The 17,140-nt window shown below is 49.8% G+C and overlaps 7 protein-coding genes across 7 annotated transcripts; 3 read left to right on the top strand and 4 right to left on the bottom strand.

Moving 5' to 3' along the window:
- Window positions 1–269: 269 nt before the first annotated feature.
- PFICI_00905 (uncharacterized protein) lies at window positions 270–1,615 on the top strand (the record flags this gene model as incomplete). Its single annotated transcript, XM_007829486.1, has 2 exons — window positions 270–327; window positions 393–1,615. 2 exons carry the CDS (start codon window positions 270–272, stop codon window positions 1,613–1,615), a joined length of 1,281 nt encoding a protein of 426 aa, XP_007827677.1.
- A 59-nt stretch (window positions 1,616–1,674) lies between these two features.
- On the bottom strand, window positions 1,675–3,467 carry PFICI_00906 (uncharacterized protein; the record flags this gene model as incomplete). Its single annotated transcript, XM_007829487.1, has 2 exons — window positions 1,675–2,819; window positions 2,870–3,467. 2 exons carry the CDS (start codon window positions 3,465–3,467, stop codon window positions 1,675–1,677), a joined length of 1,743 nt encoding a protein of 580 aa, XP_007827678.1.
- Window positions 3,468–6,323: 2,856 nt separating this feature from the next.
- On the top strand, window positions 6,324–7,867 carry PFICI_00907 (uncharacterized protein; the record flags this gene model as incomplete). The annotated part of the gene is made up of 4 exons (XM_007829488.1): window positions 6,324–6,966; window positions 7,025–7,180; window positions 7,272–7,516; window positions 7,562–7,867. 4 exons carry the CDS (start codon window positions 6,324–6,326, stop codon window positions 7,865–7,867), a joined length of 1,350 nt encoding a protein of 449 aa, XP_007827679.1.
- A 567-nt stretch (window positions 7,868–8,434) lies between these two features.
- On the top strand, window positions 8,435–9,603 carry PFICI_00908 (uncharacterized protein; the record flags this gene model as incomplete). Its single annotated transcript, XM_007829489.1, has 3 exons — window positions 8,435–8,687; window positions 8,830–8,982; window positions 9,080–9,603. 3 exons carry the CDS (start codon window positions 8,435–8,437, stop codon window positions 9,601–9,603), a joined length of 930 nt encoding a protein of 309 aa, XP_007827680.1.
- Window positions 9,604–10,078: 475 nt separating this feature from the next.
- On the bottom strand, window positions 10,079–11,189 carry PFICI_00909 (Surfeit locus protein 4; the record flags this gene model as incomplete). The annotated part of the gene is made up of 4 exons (XM_007829490.1): window positions 10,079–10,216; window positions 10,263–10,756; window positions 10,807–10,919; window positions 11,023–11,189. 4 exons carry the CDS (start codon window positions 11,187–11,189, stop codon window positions 10,079–10,081), a joined length of 912 nt encoding a protein of 303 aa, XP_007827681.1.
- A 1,927-nt stretch (window positions 11,190–13,116) lies between these two features.
- Window positions 13,117–14,332, bottom strand: PFICI_00910 (uncharacterized protein; the record flags this gene model as incomplete). The annotated part of the gene is made up of 5 exons (XM_007829491.1): window positions 13,117–13,437; window positions 13,489–13,539; window positions 13,597–13,953; window positions 14,005–14,158; window positions 14,205–14,332. The coding sequence occupies 5 exons, from the start codon at window positions 14,330–14,332 to the stop codon at window positions 13,117–13,119; spliced, it is 1,011 nt and encodes a 336-aa protein (XP_007827682.1).
- An 863-nt stretch (window positions 14,333–15,195) lies between these two features.
- On the bottom strand, window positions 15,196–16,677 carry PFICI_00911 (pH-response regulator protein palC; the record flags this gene model as incomplete). The annotated part of the gene is made up of 2 exons (XM_007829492.1): window positions 15,196–15,453; window positions 15,502–16,677. The coding sequence occupies 2 exons, from the start codon at window positions 16,675–16,677 to the stop codon at window positions 15,196–15,198; spliced, it is 1,434 nt and encodes a 477-aa protein (XP_007827683.1).
- Window positions 16,678–17,140: the final 463 nt, after the last annotated feature.

A 17,140-nucleotide genomic window follows, 5' to 3' on the forward strand; every position in this document is an offset into this window, starting at 1 on the left:
GAATGAGGAATGACAAGGCCACATTCCTGCCACTTGAGTCCGAGTCACTTGGACATGTGTCACACATAAGCACTAATAAAGCCACCAAGGTGTGCACATATCATTCTAGGCTAGTCTGCTTACGAATCGACCCTACGTGCGACGAATGCCTAGAACCAGTCATGCCACATTGATTGACCTTTTCATAGGTTTCGATAACAATAAAAGGCCGAGATTGTTACGTGATCAACGCCGCTCCAGTTGACCACGATACCAAAGAATCACCAATCATGTCGCCACCGGAGCAAAACGGAGGGGCACCGAAGCATCGGGCCTGCGATGAATGCCGTAAGTCTCGGTGGGTCAAGATACCCGGGATCTCGCTCCGGACTGACGACGGACTCGTCTCGTAGGCACCCGGAAACTGGCATGCACCAAAGAGGCAGACGGCTGCGGTCGTTGCAAAAGAGAGGGGATAACATGTCATTATTCCCCCCAGAAACAAATGGGCCGTCCACGTAAACGACCGAGAGATGAAGCCGGCGAGACGACCACTACAGCCGAGTCGGCCCCCAAGACAGCCATGCGGGAGCTGCCCCCCGATACACAAGATCCTGGAATTGCATTTATAAACTTTCTTACCGGAGGAGATGTCGATTTCGATGCAATCTTTTCAGGGGACGCGGCGAATCAACCTCAGGACAAGGAGCCCTGGACGTTTGGCTATACTGGCAACGACTTTGGAACGTTGAACTTTGATGCGACCTCTGAGCATGCCCCTTCCTTCTCCCCTTCGAATATCGACCCTGCCTTGTTCACTGCCGGCTCGACACCAGATGCAAGCGTGCCAGGGCTGTCGTCTGCCCAATCGAGCTCTCCCGCCGCCAGTGATGGCCAGAGCGCCTCTCTCGGACCGACCAACTGTGCTTGTATAGCAAGTCTATATCTGTCGCTCGACTCGATGCAAAAGTTGCCAAAAGACGTGACCGAGGCTGTCAGACAAGCCCGTTTGGCGGCCAAGACGGCATATCAGGTAGTCAATTGCCCTTGCTGTTCCGTCCGAACCCTACAAACTTCCGCCATGGAGCCAGAAAAGAGCACGCCAATGATTCACACCTTTCAGCTCCAGATGTTGTTGGCAACGCTCATTCCCAGCATTGTGCATGCCTATGAGCGCATCATTCACATGGTGGATCAAGAGACGGCCAAGGCTCAGGCGGAGCGGCGCCAAATCGTCTTTACGCTCGACAACTATGGTGGCGTCTGGGGCGGCCTAAACGACGGCTGCTGTGATTCCACCCAGGCCCTCAACCGGACCATGGAGCCCGTCATGTGGCGACTCACCGTGAGAGCCCTCATGCGTGTCGATGTCTATGGCATCAGCGCTTGTGAAGATAGGGGGCCTGGCAGTTCCTCGGGCGATCCTTTCCATCTCGGTCTCAAGGATATTGTAAATCAGATGGAGAATCTCTCGAGGGCGCGACACGCCATCATTGATCCCCTGGTTGAATCGGGCCAGTGGGACCAATGTGCCAATGCATCTGTGCTCAAATTTCACAAGAATGGTGAAACCCCGACATGTCAAAAGATTATTCAAATGGCCAGAATGTCCATTGACAATCTAGTCATTGCTTGAAGCGTCATACAAGAGGGTATCGTGATTACAACTATCCAGAAACAGGCGGGTCAATGCTTTTATACGTTGATTTTTTCCAACGTTGCTACGACTTCTTCCATGAGTTGGGCGGCATCCTCGCTCGATATATCGTCCTTGGCCGTCAGACACTTTTCGACAAGGTCGCGGTACAGCCGTCCAACCTTGGCTCCCAGGCGCGGCAAAAGCTGTGGCAAGATGATCTTGTCCCGCCAGCGCTCGGCCGAGTAGTGCGGTCGATAGTACGTCTGCAGGACCTTCCAGTCTCCAATCTCTAGCAGAACCAGTCCCAGACTATAGAGGTCATAGCTCTTGCAGTATGGTCTGCGCGACGGTCCACTGAGTGATTTTGGATGCCGATGCAAGTCGAGAATCGAAGGGTTCTTGGGGGCTACAGACATTTCCGTGTCCAGCTCGGGCCGCGAAGCGTCAAAGCCTACGAGGTACGGATTCGAAATGTCTGGTACCAAGGCTGCTGACGCGGTTGCTCTCGTAGCCGAGGCCGAAAAGGGAGAGGGAAAGAAGAGGATGTTATTGGAGCACAGTGACTTGTGCAGCCAATCGAGGGAATGCAGAGACAAGAGCGCCACCGAAAGTGTGTGCGCCAGTCGGATTCTGTCATTGAGATCGGGTGTTTTGAACTCGTTGGTAGATATGAGCTTGTGCAGCGTCGAGTACGATGGCTCCGGAGCCCGATAGACGAGTCCGTACCGGCTCATGGCGGTATCGTCCGTGTAGCCCAGACAGTCTATCGTGTGCAGATCCGGATGCCGGTCTACAGCCAGGTGCATTATCCGAGCAAGGTCGTCGAGCCGGCGCATGTGGACGACACGTCCATCAAGGTCCTCCTTGTCATAGTCGACCCATTCGATGATGACGTTGCCCTTGGGGTCGTGAAAGGCTTCGCTCCTTTTGGTATCAGTGTCTGATAATTTCAGCGCATGCCTTTGTACCTTGAGCGCATAGGTAGGCCGGAATTTCTGCTGGGGCGTGCTGTCGAGGTTGACGCGCAGTTTCTTGAGGCTGGCGGATGCGTTCAACTTGGGATATGTCTCATCCGAGGCCTTTTCCAGCACGCTCAGCTGTTCCACGTCCTTGGCTGCGTGAAGCATTTCAAAAACCCAAGTCCGTTGTACGCCTGGTATTCGAGAGGCGGGAAATAACTGTTCCAGGCCATCATTGAAATCTGTACGAGTAAGCTGGTGTAGAAGATGGATGTGAATAAACTCTACTCACGTTTGAGGTCTGCTAATAATGAATCAAACTTGTCCTTGTCTGTGAATCTCAGTCTTGCCGTCTTGTAGAAGGATTGAATAATAACCAACTCACCGGCAACAACCCATCTCGCTCTGATAGTCAAGCCCTTCATTTTATCGCCGACATTTCGTACATCACTACTCGACCTCCGGGCTGACGGTTCCATCCTCTTTCCACCATCTTTCTCGTCCCCATCCACGAGCCCATACCTGCCCTTGAGCTTTTGTACATCGGTAATAGTGGCGTGGAGATTATTCAATATCTCGAGCGCCATGTTCCGCAAAAGTCCACCACTCCCTCCCGAGCCACCACCATCCACAAGCTTACCAACACCGCCTCCGCCACCCCCAATGTCCACCTGACTGAGGTGCTTTTCGAGACGACCCTCGGCGACTCCCCACTCGCGGCCCCACACGACGAGCCGCGTCTCCTCGATCCGGACCTTGCAGACGAGACGCTGGCTGTCGGCGTCAAACGAGGCCGCCCGGCTAAAGTACGAGTAGGCCTTGACGCAGCCGTCGAAAACTTGGCCCAGCACGCCGACGACGGCCAGGGCCGTGCCTACGGCTTCTGCCATTGGGGTTGGTGTTCCTAGCTTTTAATGTATTCCGAGTTGGTTATTCCGCGGCTTGAATATTACTTCGTAGGATTAGAGAATGTGAATTTTGCTTTGATTTTGAGAGCATGGAAACTCTGGACAGTTATCGTGAGACAAGGGGTTAGATTGGATGTCTGCGCGGATATACTCGTGTTACAAGGGATCTTGTTTCCGCAGCTGCTGTCAGCTGCAGTCTTACGGTTCAAGGTCTGTGTAAGTCTCTAGATTCACAGCTAGATTTCAGGCCATTGCTAGAATCAATGGATTTGAAGCTTTTGATTATTACATTGTGACTAAACCAAAATTATGAGCCATTACGATAGTCGAAATGGCCAAGCCTGCTTGAGTCTTTCTGTTTTATTGCTTCAAATATTGACCCATCTTTTCGTTGTCGTCTTTGCTAAATCGTACATGTTACATCTCGTCATCTTCATCCAAAGAGAAGAAACATGGCCAAATTCCTCCCCGTCATGAACCGGTAATCATTCATGGCCGCCGACTCGCTTATGACATTGACATCCACCCGCACGCGGCCGTCGTCTGCCAACCGCCGGAGCCCCGCGACCGTCTTTTCCTCGGCATGGTACCGGCCCGACGAGCTAAAGATGCACGCCCGGATCCGCCGAACCCGGGGCAGCGCGGCCAAGGCGTCGCAGCAAGTGTTCCAGCGCTCGGCTTTCCAGGCCGGGACTATGCCGCCTGCTCCCGGGCCCTCGGCGTGCCAGGAGCATTCGAGCTCGCGGACTTGGCGGCGTGCGTGGGTTGGGCTCGGCCATGTGAGGTAGGCTGACAGGGTGTCTAGATCTGTAAACACGAGACTGCGCGGCTGTATCGAGTTTGCCGCCTCGAGGTATGCGCGGCGACAGACTAAAAGTAGAGATAGTCCCGGGGCTAAACATGATGACGATGGCTTTGACGAGGTGTGTTGTGGTAATGTTGAAAAACTCTTATCATTCTCTTGCTGTTGAAGTCGTCGTTTCAAATAGGCCCGCCGATTGACTATATCCCACGACTTTTCGACATGTTGTGGCGCTGAGCTTAAATGTTCGTAGATCTCTAACCGAATTTCTATTGGCAGTCTGGTGAAGAATGTTGATTGATGCTGTAAATCGTGTTTGCCAATCTGGGCCGCCATATAATTGTCCATCTTAGAATCTTTCTTGACAGTATCTCAGTCTTGAATTTCATTGATATAAAGATACAAGGGAGCCAATAATCTAGAAAAGTAGAATTCCTGAGAAACGAAATACACTCGGATCCAAGATACATTCCCAATTTGTACCTACGAGAGTGGCTGTGTGGGGTTGACGTTGTACGGGGGAATGGATTCCTGCATGACTGTGAAACCCATGTCTCTTTTTTTTTAAACTTTCGTGTCACCCGACGGGTGTAAAAGTCCCCCTGCAAAATATGTCCTTCTGGAACCTTGCAAGGCCGTTGTGGGTATTCGATTCGTGTGTGCTGTTTCGTCGGCCATTGGCATGGGGCATTTTTAGTTTTTCTCTCTTTTGCGCAAACAAATCGGCACTTTTGTTCCTTGACCGGAACCAACCCCGATAAAGAAATGACGCTGCAATTTGTTGGTTCGTTTTGTAGGATCCTAGTCCTTGACAAGGTTGTTGGATGCCGAGGTGGAACTACTTGTCGATCATGGCTTGATGGTATATAACTGCAAAGGTGCATCCCAGGTGGTATCGAATAGCCGCGGAAGATGGTAAAATTACGTTGCCATTATACAAGCAATGACCTTGGAGTTTGTGGGTATCGATAAAAGACTCGTAGTCTTATACCGACCAGTCAAGGCTTTCGATGCATGCTTTGCTGTCAATTCATGTTTGCCTGCACAAATCTCAATGGCTTTCCAATACACCAACCAGAATGACACGTTTATATGCTTGGGAACTTTTTAAAAGGCTGTGTTGATCTCGGCCCGAGGGTCCAACAGTTTGGCAATTGGTCAGTCAGTAAAGATTACATGGATGAGCCCTGTGTGGATGACATCTTTGAACCGTAGCCCTTGCGTCGTGACTTTGTGTACAGGAGACTTTTGGGCTCGAGTCACCCAAACTGTCGGGACGTACATGAATGAGAGGAATGATAATATCAGAGACTTTTGTTTGTATAATGTCATTGAGCTCGTTGCACTTTGCGTTACCGATTCACTTGTATGAATGCTACCTAGATGGATTTGATAATCGAAAAGAGTCGATAGCTGAGCTAGTGATCTCATGGTCAAGAGTTACTCACAGTCACATGTGACAGCACCATTGCAGCATAATCTTGGTTGCAAGTTGTTCGAGTCCAATTGGATAGCGACAAGTCTATGGGTTAGTTATAGGAGGTATTTGCTTCTATATGCTGCCGGATCTCACAGAAGCTTTATGACGAATGCTTTGTGCTCTTCAATTACATCCGAGTTACAGGTCTATAGCCTAATGTTGTATACTGGTTGATAGACTACTGCGCTAAACACAATAGAGATAATAACACAACCCTGCGTAATACTCCTAAAGCCAGTCTCTCGACTTTGAGTCGAGGTTGGTCAGTGAATAACAAAGTCTATGAGACTCGCAAACAGCATGTCTCTTGATCACTCTGTAAACGACATGTCCTCGTCACAACACCTCTGTAGTTGGCTTTTCTGTCATTTGATGAGTGAGTAACCTCCTGTCGAGTAGGTATAAGAACATGGAGTTCTCTAAACGTTCAGAGTTCATTTCTTGTTTACCAACAACCACTCACTCGGCTTTTCATGATACTCATCTGCCATCTTTCACTGCTACGACGCAATCTCCTCTTAGTTGGCTTCATCGGTATTTGAGATTAACTTTCATCATGCCTAGACACGGACATTCTCGTCAACACCAAGTAGCCGACGAGCGACGCCAGGCTCAAGCGGCATACGAGGCCCAGCAGGCATATCTGGCTCAACAACAAGAGGAAGCTCAGCAGGAACTTCAGGCCCAACAGCAATGGGAGAATCAGATGACGACATACCAATCTGACTTGCCGTACGAGTCTGACTGGACATATTCAGTTCAACAAGAATATGATAATCAACAGGCGTGGGCCGCACGCCACATTTACGACGCTCGAAAGGCAGATCCGAATCGCATCGCACGTCAGGCTTGGGTTACTGAAGAAACTTGCGACGAACCCATCTATGGCAACTTTTTTGGTGTCGTGGCGGCCATTGGAGCACAACATGAGCATATTACGGTCGACGATCTCGATTTTCCCAACGACTGGTCCATCACCGGCCTGATTAGCACGGAAATGCACAGCGTGAGACACGACCAGCCAAGACTGATGGCCTACTGCGAAATGATGACAAACATTCGATACTACCAACAACAATGGTTTATAGGCCAGACCCCCGACGATGGCGAGTATGGTAGCCTTGCCCATTCGATTCTCTGGCCTCAGGCCGAATGGCCCGACGACGAGGATGGGCAGCCAGAGTTGAATGAGCCGTCTCGTAAGAAACCAATTTTCCTCATCTCTAGACTTGGGAGTGGCCGGCTAAACAATTGTAGCATTCAGCTTCGTCCAGACCATCTTGGAGTTCATCATCTATGACCAAGCAAACTTTAAGCAAGCTGCAGATGCTGGCAACGACGTCATACAACAAATCGTTGTGCAGTGTATCGAGGCAAAGCCCTTGGTCAATGCAGCTTTCGACCGATTGTTGGGTAAGTATCATCAGCCTCACAGGATATTCTGGAGTACTGGACCGTTTTCTTTGGAAGCCAAACACTAACGATTTGTGTGCGTCATGTATAGACAGGACAATGCTGGCTCACGAGGCCGAGATTGCTCAAGATACAGAGGGTCACTGGCAGACCTATATTGATGGTATCGCTCGAACATCCTCGGAACTGTGGGACGCAGAGTTGTACAGCTCCCCCTACGCCTTTATCGTGGTCCTCCGGATCGGTCTCGAGTCAACGGTTGCCGTTGAAGGAGGCTACGTAGAGTCTGCAAAGCTCATTCTGGACAACCAATCCCTGGCCCTCCGCCAAATCATTGTCAGCGGCGCATTCGACTAGTACTCAATGACGCTGCTCGACCAGCACCGGTATCGACACGGCGACGACACTACGCGGCTGGATCCTCTACCCGGCAAACCAGGTGGTCTTCACGAAGGTCGCTGGGCGTACTGGACACGCATCATCCAGGCCATGGTGGCGTCGGAACCTCATGGAAGGGACAGCATACACCGCGAAGAAGGAGGCCAGAACCTAAGAGATATCAAAAAGGTTTGGGGAACAATCAAGTGGGCAGAGGATTCTGTGCCAGTGCTCCAGGATCAGGTACCAAAGGTCGAGAGACGCATACTACACGAGGGGGAGTTGCAGCGCAGTAGAAAGACATGGTAACATATAGAAGCCATCTTCATCAGGACTGGCTAGAGTGTGTTTTCGTCGCTTAAGTACGACTCGCCTTGATGCTTTAATAAAGTATGAAATTATCACAATGTATACATGTTCCATTGAATAGTCTTTCCTTTTGGTCAATGTTACTTTTGAAAGATGTAGTGTATGACTGACCTGTCCCCTGATGGCCTAAGGACTATAAGGATAAGAATCAGCATTGTGTTTCCAGATTCATGCTCCTCTATATACAAATGTATTATACTATGCCATGTATTTACTCAATCAACTGATTGTGATTCACTGTACATTGTTTCATCTTGCTAGACAACGAATTCACGGAGATCCTCAATGTCTCTTGATATTCGTGAATCGAACGTCTATTCGTTATGCAACCACCTTTTCAGGTGAATCACGGTTCTATAAAAGTTAGTAACCGCCAGGTGCATTAATATATAAATCAGAGTGAGCTCCTGTTTGCAAAACCCTTTCTCCATGTCAAGCATCTATTGTATTTCACAGTACTCATCTACTCCTGAATTGCCTCTTGCTGACCTGGCACTCACAACCATCATGTCTTACACTCCCTACCATCCCGTGGCCCAAGCATCAGCTCAGGCAGCCCTGTCTGTATACAATGACCCAGAATACGGCAATATATTCGACATCTTGTATCACATCAGCATTGACGAGGATACTGTCGAAAGCCTGCCACCGGCCAGTGAAGATTGCATCACGGGCGTCATTGCCAATGTCATGCGAAAAGCGCCTGAATACAAGGTGGATTCATATGCCATGGCACTGTGGGAAATCAGACGCTGGCAATGTAACAATTACCCAGAAAGGGACGTCTCGTCTATAATCAATTACTTGGTTTTTCCTTCAGGCGAGGCAGACAGAAATGGTACAGTGCAATTGGCTTTCTGGTAACAGCTTCTTGAGCCAAATAATTGCTAACGAGGCTATAGACGACGATTTCCTCTTGGCCGCGTTGGAATTCATCATCCATGACGGAGGGCGTATGCACCGTCCAGGAACGCACGCATGCCTCTTTGAACAATTGGCGCTCGACCTTCATCATCTTTCCGCCCAAATCACTCGGGCTTTCAATACCGACTTGGGTAAGTCTGTCTGATTATTCTTCCAGCCTGTCCAAGAGCAATGCGTTGCCGTAGTGTCAAGGCAGAGCATGAAGCCCACTAACACTGTCACGCTTAGAACGAAGCATTCTATGTCAGGAGGACGTCATGCTCATGAGCCATTCAGAGCAAATCGGTCACCGCCTCCACGGAATGGCCTACATGGCCGCACGACTGTACATGTTGCAGCTTTACACCTCGCCTCTGGCGGCCATAGTCATTCTGAGAATGGCTCTCGAGTCGGAAAGCGTCTTCTTGGAGGAATCTCTCCTGGCCGCGGCCGTGGAGATTCTGACAAGTTGCTCCAAGAAACTCCGCGACTGGATCCAGAGTGACACATACAGCTACAATTCTCTAGACGAAAGACACCAATATTATTATCGCCATGGTAGTCGGAGGGAAATGCACAACGTTGTTGTCGAGTGGGACGGCGGCTTGCACGAAAGCCGTTGGGCTTTTTGGAGGGAGGCGATTAAGCTGACTCTCCGTGGAAACCAGGGTGGGGTTCTCAACGAAATGCAAGAGGCAGAGCAATTTTATCCAGTGGATCACAGCCGAGTGCCTCTTCATACCACGGTGTACAGACGTAGAGGTAATCATTGAAGCGCAGGTGAATCTTGGGCAGAGCTTATCCAGAAGAGGTTCGACTGAATACCATGTCCAGTTCATGTGTACTTGGTCAACAGACCAAGTGGTCGTCTGCTGCATCTGTTTATCGTGTGAGCCGTCCTCGACTTGACTGGCTGAATCTTCTTTCCCGTTCCCGACATGAGACCTAGATATCAGATAGACATGTAATAGAGAACATGATTACTCAACAACTTTATACAGACGAGTGATTCTCAAGAAATAATTCTGTTCAAAAATCCTAAAACACAGCCGTTTTTCTTTTTTACACCCATTTGAATGATTGGGCCCGGCTACGCCGTCTCAGCCCATGCGCTAACTGCAGAGAAAAAACCCACTTCATTCCTTATGCGCCAAAGTGATGCGTGTTTGGCAGACCAGAAATGATCTGATGCCTTTGAAATGTGGTACTAGCCTACAGTGTTTCCGTGATCCTGAAATTCTCAACACTCTAGTAGACCTTTTTCTTCTCGTCAATGCTAAACTGTCCGGGGCCGCTGTTGACAAGGAGAAGCAAGCCACCGACAATGGACAGGATCTGGAAAAAGTCGTACTTGGCAAAGTCCTTGTGGGGGTGGTGCTCGTGGAGCTGTAAAAGTTAGCCTTGTCCTTGATATGGGTGATGTTGTACGTACAGTCCAAAAGTTGTTGACCAAGACGTTGAAAACACTCAGAATGAGGACCAGAAGAGTGGCGCTAAACTTGGCCTTGAAACCGACAACCACCATGACGCAAGCGAGCAGACCAACGAGCGAGACGACAATTCTCCAGAGAGACCAGTCACCGCTCCAGACAAAGCCAATGAACAGAAAGATGAGCAAAACACGGCCTGCCAGCTGAAAGTACATCTTGCGGTCCTTTTCGTCAATGGAGGGCAGTCCAGCAAAGGCCTTGGTCTTTCTAACCCAAGAGTCGGAGAGCACCATCAAGAGTCCACCAATGACGGACAGGTTGCGGAGGAAAAAGTTGAGATCAAAGATTAAACCGTAGCCGAGGGCCTGGACGACCACAACGCCCATGAGACCGGCGACCGCATAGTCGGAGTAGCGGCGGGTAATCACGAGGAATGACCCAGACACCATGGCGACAACATTGGTGAGGAGGAAAATGTGGTTCAACCCGGTCGGGACTATTCGGGTCAGTTGCCCGCGTAAGCTGAAGCGCATATTGGTAACCTACAGTGTCTGTAGTCGTGCAGATACAAAAGTTGGTCACTCCATTGTGTGAGGATTCGTAGCGCGTCCTCGAGGAAAGTGACCACAATCAGAAAGCGACCGAGGGCTGGGAGGTATCTAGAGAGAACAGATTAGCCATTGCGCTGACTGAAACTGGCTCTGGAATGCAGTGTTGCCTCCAAGATCCAGATACCCGCCACGCCATCAGACTCGAACATACGGCTTGATGGGCTCGCTCCATGTGTCGAGAAGATCTTCAATCTTGGAAGTTTGCTCCCTAATGGTGTCGAGGGGACTCGGGTCTGAGCCACCATCTCTCGACGAGCCGCCGAATGCTGGCTGCGTGCCGCCGAGGTGGTAGTTGGCGGTGCCTCGAATCTGGGCCATGGCTGAATATAATTGTTGATGAATAGAGTCTACTCGGTGACTTGTGTATATCGTCTCGGCGACAGACCTGCTGGAGCGGCTTCGAACAGGTGGCAGGTTTGTCGGTTGGCTCAAGTAGGTGGGAGCTCGGGGTAAGCTGCTGCTGCTATGTAGCTATGTCAGTGCAACGAGGTGTGCGACGGACAATTGATGCGCTCAGGCTGGCAACAAATGTCAATCGGTGGAGGAAAAAAGTGAAAAAGAAGGAAAATCCAACAGAAAAGGGCGGAATCGCATCCGTGGGAGAGAAGTTATAGAGTCAAGACCAGTGGGCTGTCGTTGCATTCACGGGCGAGGTAAAGGTAATGGTCAAGCTTTGTGTGGGCTGGCTAGAAACCGTGTCCTCAATTGCACGGGATCATTCATCAGATATGCAGGTGGTGTAGACACTAAAAGGTACCTAGACTCGGGCAGCCCATGTACCTTGACCCCTCTGGAACCACTACTAGCTCGAGCTTGGTGAGTTTACCCTGCCTACCTAGGTACGATACAAGGGAAAATCCCCCGTGATGGTCATAGTTCCGACCGCGCTATTGGCCACCAGGGAAGGTGCTCGAGGGTTAAAAGTGTTTCATCGTTTTTTTCCTCTTCTGTTCAGTACTACAATACTCCCTAGAATACGTCGCAGGTTGTTGGACCGTGAGTAGTGTGAATTGATCCCTTTTTGCTTTGTGCGTTTTCTCTCAAGTCTCATCATTCTACCCCTAGGTAAGTTTTGGGTACCTTTTTTCACGCTGACGTTATGAACGGCTTCGGTAGCTCCGTGGTCACAGAGGGGCACCAGGAGAGGCTGGAGATGAACAGAGCCACTCTAGACAATATAGGTATCTAGAATACCCGCAAAGTGAGTGAATGAATAAGAGGAATGTAGCCATGTCCCCGCTACAAGTCCCGGTAAAAGGAACAAATACACAAGGAAAACTACAAGAAACAAAGAAGGAAACAGCCACAGCCTCTCGAGAGCCGCCCTCGATTGCTCCACAAGATCAATTAAGCTCGGGAACTACGGATACGGACCTTGGCTTGGCATTGCGGCGTGGCCTCTAGTCACCTGCTTGTACCACTCCATAAATAGCAGGCCCCAAGTAGAGGCCACTTTGCTGACATGCAACGGTTCATTCCATCATTGTTTGTTTGTTGAATGTTGAAGAATTCACGTAGGTGTTGCTACAAGACCCTGAATCCTATAGACTTGTTCTGCCAACTTGAATTGATCCATGAGGACTAGGCACAGTGACGTCTTCATCTCAACAAAGACCCTGAATCCACTAGGTTTTCTTCCTCTGACCACATTCGATCTGCAAAAGGATTGCGCTATACTTGTATAGCCGTTCCGAGGCTGTGGATGGATCATGACGTTGTACACTGCCTCATTGTATTCCGTGTCTTTTAACGCAACCAGAATCGTCAGCCTGCATTTATCAGGGACACACAGCTTTGGAGGTAATCACTGGGGCGGTTGACAATAAACTGCCTCCGTATTATAGCCGACTTGCATTTCATCTTGTCTACTTGATTGGCAAGTTTCCTTTTTCAATCTTCACATGGACCCGCACATTTATTATAATCACCTAGACTTGGGCTGGATGGATGCATAAAGTAGCAGATGATGGCTCTATTCATGTAATAAACCTACTCCATTATGCAGCAGTGGCCGTTGCTTGTTGACATTGTCTTTAGTCAATCTCATCATGACCAGAGATTTCTCGAGTGAGTGATCGCCGTGTGGGTCCACGATATATTCGACTATTAATTTCAGCGCGAAACATCTCACTTCCCAATACGAAGGGGCCTTGAATATTCACACTCGACTATATTCTCCCAAAATGATGACTGCTGTCAAATTGAACAAATCTGTTAAAGACCTCACCAACTACACCTGCCCTTTCTACTCGTCAAGGTACTCGGCGCAAATGGTTGGTCCATTCAAATTCATCACATCTGCTATCGTCACATTGGGCGCAATGTCCATCATCCAGAGGGTGTGCTCGAGCGTGGTTGTGCTGCCGCCGTCGTTGAAGTAGTCGGTGACATTGGCGGGCGGGTAGTTGGGCGAGTTTGGTCGCGTTCCGCTGGGAATGTTTGGTCCGCCCATGTCCGTCAGGCGAGCTGGATAGTCGGCCTTTTGCCACTCCCAGAATAGCTTGTCGAGGTACGTATGATGTAGGAAAAAGCCCGGGTCTCCGGGAGAATATGTTGGATCGCCCATCTAGAGGGTGAGGGTTAGAGGGTGAGGCTATACACACACGGGGTTACTCACCAGTCCGCCAATACCACCATGTCCGGCGCCGTGAGGCTTGTTTGCCCAGCACTAATGATTCATCAGTAAACATATGGTTTACAGTACATGTTCAGGATAGATACTCACGCTCCATGCACTCGTATAGTTGCCAATGGCCATGCACTCATCAATGTTGGCCTGTGCAGCTTGCTGAAGCTTGGTCTCGCTGAAATTGCGCCAAACACAGTGGCGACCATTCTCATCGGCGTCGTTGTTGGCAAATGCAAGCGTCATGTTGACAAAAGAGCCGCTGCCGATACAGCGATCCGCACCCGCACCATTGGAGCCAAAGTACTCATCCTTGAACATGTCGAGATTGGCAATGACCGAGTTGATATCGGCCAATTCGTCCCAGTAGGGCATGCGGCCAGTGTAGCCACACTCGTCACGGATGAGGTTCTCGTGGACAGTCATGTAGTACCGGTGAAAGGGAAGGAAAGCGCCCTATTAGGATCAATACATGTGCATGATAGCAAGAGTCGTTGTTCAACGTACAACCCCATGGACCCATATGGTCTGATAGACGTGAGGCCAGTGAAGGTCATCCCATCGAGTTTCGGCACCGGGAATGCCAGCCTTGGAAGGAGAGTTGATCAGGCAGAGGTCCGCAGCAATGTATGAAGACTTTTCATCATCCGTAAGGGATGTCCTAGAAAGAGTCAATAGATATCGAGTGACGGTGTTACAGTACATACCATGGAACACGATACTTGATATCAGTGCAGTTTTCAGTGATATCCCGCTTCATCTGGCCCCGAGGTCGTGCCGAGACCACGGAGCATGCTGCAAGAAGCAGGATGGCTCGTTGAGTGAGAGAAACCATATTGTAGAATGTGAAAGCAAGATACTGTCTGAAAGAAACCACGGCTGCCAGTCAACTACTCATCTGGACAAGTAAAGAATCCTCTTGGTTTATATACAACATATGACCCTCGACATATTGATCAATGCAATGTAACCAGGAGACTATTGATCAAGACCAGGTTCAGAGCGCCACAAGAATAAGACTATAAACCATTCAATAAGAGAGAGCCTTTCCGACATCCGAGGCCATAGGGACCGTCCGTTACGTGTATAAACATGCTGGTTGCGCGCTTGGGTCTAGTCATTACCCCACGAAAATGTATGCTTAAACATGGACGAATATGACTGGTCCGCCTGGTCGGAAAGTCTTGTCATTTTGCCGGTTCTGCATTTCTATCGCCTGCCTGATCTGTATAATCCTGGTTTAGTATTTGCTGTGCCTTGCTTGGACCCCGAGGACGAGTTGGAGAAGACGGAGAATATGCAAGCCACAGACATTCTTGACTCGGAATAGAAGTTGATCAACATGACACTTTTGCTTGTTTCTATGCCAGAACTTGAAAACTGGCCTATCATGTCAATCGAATTACACTGATATGCAGGGGAAGGATGAGTCCATCTTGCTATCAACAAGATTGAGTAGTAGTCACCTCTACTTGCAGATGGCGGAGACGGGAATTTATTTTCCAGGGTCTCAGGGTCTTTATTCCAGGTTACATTGCGGCTTGTTAATACACCGCCATGTATCGAGGTAGTATTATACCAAGATGAACACGCGTTCTTCATTTCGACCGTTCTGGAAGTCTAGGTAATCTCGGTTCACCGTTGCCGGCATTGACTGAATATCTTTTTCTAAAAACAAGCGGTTCCATTCCGCCACGGCTAAAAATATGACCTTGTGCTTGAGCTTCGGTGATCGGGGACTGATCCCATTGCAGGCTCTACTGCTATTGTATACTCATCGTCTGAACTAGATCCATCTCCATTGTAGTCGTCTGATCGATCAGGAGGCGCGCGCATAGCTTCTATAGTCTGTTTGCCGAGTTCAGGTGCGACATATGGCTTGATGGAATGAATCTCTCGGCCAGAGGGCATAGTGCCAAGTAATGTACCTGGTGCTGGGATGGATTGTGTCATCATCTAAAAAGTCAGTCATTAGATAGATGCACTGGATGCAAGATCACCTACCGTGTCATTGACCTTGGTCCATTTCTGGTGAAGCATTTCAAGAACACGAGATTCCTCCAGTCTGCCACCATCTGATCCCCAGCCCGTCGCCTTTTCAACCTTTTCATCTTCTCTCTTGTCGGTCCAAGCCTTTTTCATTTTTGTTAGACTGAGGCCTTTCTTGGGATCCTTGGGCGGCTCAATGCCCAGTTCTTGCAGACCTGCCTCGACCCATCCCAAGGCATCTCCTATTTTTCCAGACGTTTCGGCGTCGATTCCAAAGAAGCGACATGCTTTGGCGCGAGCCGTCTTTTGCAGGTCATTAATGTAGCGGACCAAGGGATCGTTCAACTTTAAAGCGCCCTTGGACGAGTCCTTGCAAAGAGCAGATGCTGTGGCAGCGTGGTCCGACGCGGCCAAACACAACCGTGCAAATAATAGTGTCCTGACCTTGGGAATCTCTGGTGCCTTGTACATCCATTCACGGTCGTTCTTGTTTCGGTCTTGTGCAACTACCGCTGGCCATGGATCGTCTTTGAGGACGGCCAACAGTGTAGCCTCGGCCAGCGCCAGAGAAGCCAGACCTTTTGTGGTGGACGCTGAAATGTCTGCACATGGGGGATTGGTGACCATACCCTGGGCTCGCTGAGCTGTGAATTCATGTACAGACGCGGCATCGAGAAGATGCTTGGTTGCATTTTGAATAGCAGTAGTACGTGCCTCGGAACCGACTGGCGCCCCAGACGTCACATACAGGGGATAAAGGGCAGCACGTGCCAGGTTGGTGTATGCATAGGCCAGTGTAGACAGGGTAAAGTAGAGTTCATATTCCAAAGACTGTATCTTGACTCTGGCCAGCTCTTTGCGCGTCACTGCATTATCAGACAGCGTCGGTCTCCACTGGATGGCTGGCGTAGCCGTTGGGATGGCATTGATGATTTCCTTTTGGACAGGTTGCTGCCTGAGAGCTGCATCCAAGGTAAAGAGATATGGCAGATAGTTGTTGATGCTTGCGACCACGGTCGGCAGATTGGGGGGCTGTGAGGTGGGCGGCAGCCGCTTGTGCTTCTTGAGTGTATCTCTTACTACCCCGCGGTGAGTGCTGGCGTTGAGGGGCAGAGACGGGTGAGATTCACAGCCAAAGCTGGACGAAAAGGCAAAGTATGAAGTAGTCGGAAGCCTAAAAGGATACGGCATTATGAGAATGGAATGATGGTGATATCGTTGAGAGAAAAGTCATGATCATGAAGCCGTCTCCGAGATGCCAGATCATGCTGATGATCTGGCATTGCCCAGAATTGCTTGGCATGTCTTGTCACCAAACGTGCTCGACCTAATCACTGTCCGCGATCTGATTTCACGGGCCTTGAAGGGTGAACCGTCGAGCGCTAAACAGAGCGGAAACCTAAGCTGGTTGGATAACCACTGGTAGAATGGCCAAGTGCCACGCCAAGTAGCGGCTCACTAGCCACAAGCTGGACCCTGGCAGCGGATCGGAGCTTAATGCGTCTCCTTCTGTCTCATCATACCTTCTTTGGAAACCCTGTCCCGAACTTTGGTTACGCAGTCGCAGAACAAACATCATTTCACGACCTCACTCCTTTACTGCGACGCCCTATACGACGAGACTTTGATGAAGGTTCTTGACCAGCAATCGTTT

Source organism: Pestalotiopsis fici (genome assembly GCF_000516985.1).
Source record: "Pestalotiopsis fici W106-1 unplaced genomic scaffold PFICI_Scf_1, whole genome shotgun sequence".
Classification (NCBI taxonomy): domain Eukaryota; kingdom Fungi; phylum Ascomycota; class Sordariomycetes; order Amphisphaeriales; family Sporocadaceae; genus Pestalotiopsis; species Pestalotiopsis fici.